Source organism: Rutidosis leptorrhynchoides, chromosome 11 (genome assembly GCF_046630445.1).
Source record: "Rutidosis leptorrhynchoides isolate AG116_Rl617_1_P2 chromosome 11, CSIRO_AGI_Rlap_v1, whole genome shotgun sequence".
Taxonomy (NCBI): Eukaryota; Viridiplantae; Streptophyta; class Magnoliopsida; order Asterales; family Asteraceae; genus Rutidosis; species Rutidosis leptorrhynchoides.
Window position 1 is genome coordinate 319,145,082 of NC_092343.1, and position 3,676 is coordinate 319,148,757.

Here is a 3,676-nt window from a genome sequence, read left to right on the forward strand (position 1 = left end):
TTTGCACTAAGGGGGAGTGTTAAAATTAGTGCAACATAATCTCTTGATTTATGGGATATTATAATCCCTTGATTTATGGGATATTTCCAAATTATAGATATCTTGCATTTAATATAGAGATTGTAGGATATCTCTTTTAAATCTATCATTTAATGTTCTTTACCTTTTTGTTTGTATTTAAACCAATGCATGTGATTCATAATAAAATCAATCGAATACACATTTTGTTTTCAGTTGCTTGTTTCATATTTTAATTTGTTTACTAAACTCCATTTACAACAAGTCTTTAGTTATTTTAAACATGGCATAGTTATTTTCCTATTATGATTAACCCTTGACTGTTTCCAACCATTAACCAACCACCACAAGATTCGAACTCTAATTGCAAGGATACTATAGTCTCAAACACTAGGCTTTATTGTGATGGTTTGTGGTGTAAATATCACAATCACTTGTAATGGGATGTTATGAGGCCTAAGTGTTTGCGTAACTAAGAACGGTTTCAAATGCGTGGTTTCGGTGAGATTTATTTTTCTTTTTCCTTTGCGTAACGACAATGTTTTACAAAATAGGTCTTATTTCCACAACCTTCATACAACCCTCGTTTTCATTAGGGATGATTCTGACAACTTTCTTACTACTTCATCACTTCACCAACAATTTTTTGCATTGTCTTCTCACGTTATTCACAACATTCCTACAATTCATACATAACTATCTTACAATTACAAATCGTTTTATGTGGCATGGGAGTGTTTGACTTAGCTTTTGTATGTATATTTTTAGTTTACTGTATTGTTAATTAATTTGGGGTTGTCAAGTACTTTTTAACTGTCTTTCAGTCTATACATGGTAAAAAGTTATTTTGCATAGCAGTTTTATTTTTTCATCAAATATACAGCCAAATTTTTTTAGTAAAATAACATGCACTATTGAAATAACAAGGTTTTGCTAACGTATGTGTCATGGTAGCATACGTTAAGGTGCATTAAGTGAACCAAAAGTTTCCTTATATATATTATTATTTGTATTTAATAACCATTAATTCAATTTGATAATTTCTATTTTTATGTATGCATTTATTACAAATTTTAATATTTATAGAATTTAAGAGTTAATTTTAATGTACCTTAACATATGTCACCAAGACATACGTTAACAAAACCGTTAAAATCGAATAAAAAGATAGAGCCAAATACCCTTTAAATGTAAAATAACTTTATTTTTTGCATAAACAATCCCTATAAACTAATAGTCGGCATCCAATCAGTTACTTCTGTTAAAAGTCAAAGTTTATCTCCTTCCAGTATTCTCCTGTCTTCCCGACAAATAAACCCTCGCCGCCGGCAAACAATCCGCCGCCACCACGTAACCGGGACATATATACGTACACATACGTACACATATTATGTATACCATAAACCCCACAAAAATTACCTCTCGAACTCCCCTGTTAAACCCTACTCGATGTACACTTTTAACCCCTCCTCTTTTTGTGTTTACTTCAAATTTCAATATATTTCTAACACCCATGTTTATCATTCTAAGTTTCAGGTATACCCAAGTATGGATTTACAAAATTCAATTTACAAAACAAGGGGTTTCAAGTAAGATCAATACAAAAAATGGCATGGAGTTTAGAAATTGTTCGACCTGCAACCGAACTTTATGCTGATGAAGCCATTGAAGCAATAAAATCAGGAAAAGTTATTGGTGTTCCTACTGATACGTTGTACGGTTTCGCTTGTGATGCGTGGTATGTTTGTTTCTATATGTTTATTTTTTTCTATGCACACAAGTTGTTTGATATTTTGTCTCAATGAATGTGTTGGTGGTTTCTAATTGGTCAAAAGTTCAAACGAGAACCACAAAAAGGGCGACTGCGAAAACTTATAATTTATAAAGTTTTTCACATTTGAATAAATTGAATCACCCATAAATGTTAATAGTAAAAATGAACATAAAATAGTTTGAAAAAACTTATATTGTACCTATATAATTAAATATATACTCTCTCGTTCATATGTGCATATTTGTTTGTGAACATGTGGACAAATTCATTTAATTAACAATTTAACATGTAATTTGTGGTAATGAACATATATTTGTTAATGATAATTAACATTTCCATGTAATTTGTTGCATTTGAATGCATAAAAATTATGAGATTAAAAAGTTCTCGCAGTTCTCGCTCTTTTTGTGGTTCTCGTTTGAACCTGCCCCGTTGAATTGTGATTGTGTGTTGTTTTGTGTATTTGGTTTGAATGAATGTGTTGGTGGTTTTGAACTGTGATTGTGTGTTGTTTTGTGTACTTGGTGCAGCTCTGTTGAAGCGGTAAATAGGATATATGAAATTAAAGGGCGTAAGCTTACTAGTCCTTTAGCAATTTGTGTTGGTGATGTTGAAGATATTGGACGATTTGCTGTTACGAATCATTTGCCTTTTGGTTTGCTCGATTGTCTACTTCCTGGGCCGGTTACTGTCGTCTTAAAAAGAGGTTTGTATCAAGGAATGCTTGTTTTGAAGGCTCGATATAGTTGTTTCTTTTGTATACATCTGGTCCGATTGGTTAAAAGTTTGTTTCTTTTTTAGGGGAATCAAGTATTCTTGAGAAGTCATTAAACCCCGGGATCGATAGTGTAGGAGTGCGGGTACCTGATTCCAACTTTATCAGGATGATTGCTCGTGGATCCGAAAGTGCATTGGCGTTGACTAGCGCAAACCTTAGTGGACAACCAAGTAGTGTAGACGTTAATGATTTCAAGAACTTGTGGGAACATTGTGCGTTTGTTTACGATGGTGGTATTCTTCCAGTGGGCCGTGCTGGATCAACGATTGTTGACCTAACTATACGCGGAACATACAAAATTTTGAGACCCGGGAGGTAAAATATGAATTGACCCAATCATCATAGTTAATTGGTCAAAATTGGCACCTACATTCATACACATTGTTCATAGTTCATACAATTTAAATATCGTCCGGCGTGCATAGTCAGTAATTTGACTTTTGTTAAATACTTTGACTTTTGTTACATAGTCTGTTAATTAGGTAATAGTCAAAGTTCTGACTTAATATATTGTGTAATGTGTGCAGTGCCAAAGAGGAAACCGTCTCGATTTTAAAGCGGCACTCTCTTGTAGAAGAAGCAGGAACTTCCCCTTAATATGTACAAAAAGATCTTCTTTACTCAGGCCCATATTGAGTAATACACAATATAGTGTCTTGTTCTTCAGTTTCAGGTTTAAGTTTGATATTTATATTTATATTTATATTAAATTTTTTCAGGCTATTTAATCTTAATGTGCTATAGAAGATTTGTATCAGTAGGTAGCTATAAATACAGTTAATGAGAAATTTGTTGTATTGTTTTATAAATTATGTGAAATGTTAACCCCCTTTGAGGTCAAAGATGTCAAGGGGAAACAACATACATATTTGAACTTTTGAAGTGTAGAAATGTATATGTTTTTTTTTCCCCCCAAAAATGACGAAACTTTTATAAATAACGGGAAACGTTTTCGAAAGAAAACATCTCCAACAAAAGGACAAGAAAAAACCCAATAAGGCTCGTACCTAAAAACCCGATTATGGATCTTGTGTAGGTATTGAAAAGAATTTAATGGTACGCACGGGTGCGTCTTCCTTAAGGACAGGTTATCTTTGTGACTTCGT

The 3,676-nt window shown here is 32.9% G+C and overlaps 1 protein-coding gene across 2 annotated transcripts; it reads left to right on the plus strand.

The window, feature by feature from the left end:
- Window positions 1–1,269: 1,269 nt before the first annotated feature.
- LOC139877181 (uncharacterized) lies at window positions 1,270–3,469 on the plus strand. 2 transcript variants are annotated; one of them, XM_071864593.1, is made up of 5 exons: window positions 1,270–1,469; window positions 1,549–1,756; window positions 2,323–2,498; window positions 2,594–2,885; window positions 3,098–3,469. In XM_071864593.1, exons 1-5 carry the CDS (start codon window positions 1,409–1,411, stop codon window positions 3,165–3,167), a joined length of 807 nt encoding a protein of 268 aa, XP_071720694.1. In that variant the 5' UTR covers window positions 1,270–1,408; the 3' UTR covers window positions 3,168–3,469. The 2 variants fall into 2 exon arrangements, with proteins under 2 accessions (XP_071720694.1, XP_071720695.1); XM_071864594.1 differs by having other exon boundaries at window positions 1,555–1,756; window positions 3,098–3,468.
- The last annotated feature ends 207 nt before the right edge of the window (window positions 3,470–3,676 follow it).

Coding starts and splice junctions, on each gene's coding strand:
- LOC139877181 (XM_071864593.1), top strand. CDS start 1,409: ATGTATACCATAAACCCCACAAAAATTACCTCTCGAACTCCCCTGTTA. Junction 1,470..1,548: donor CCTGTTAAACCCTACTCGAT/GTACACTTTTAA, acceptor TATCATTCTAAG/TTTCAGGTATACCCAAGTAT. Junction 2,886..3,097: donor AAAATTTTGAGACCCGGGAG/GTAAAATATGAA, acceptor TAATGTGTGCAG/TGCCAAAGAGGAAACCGTCT.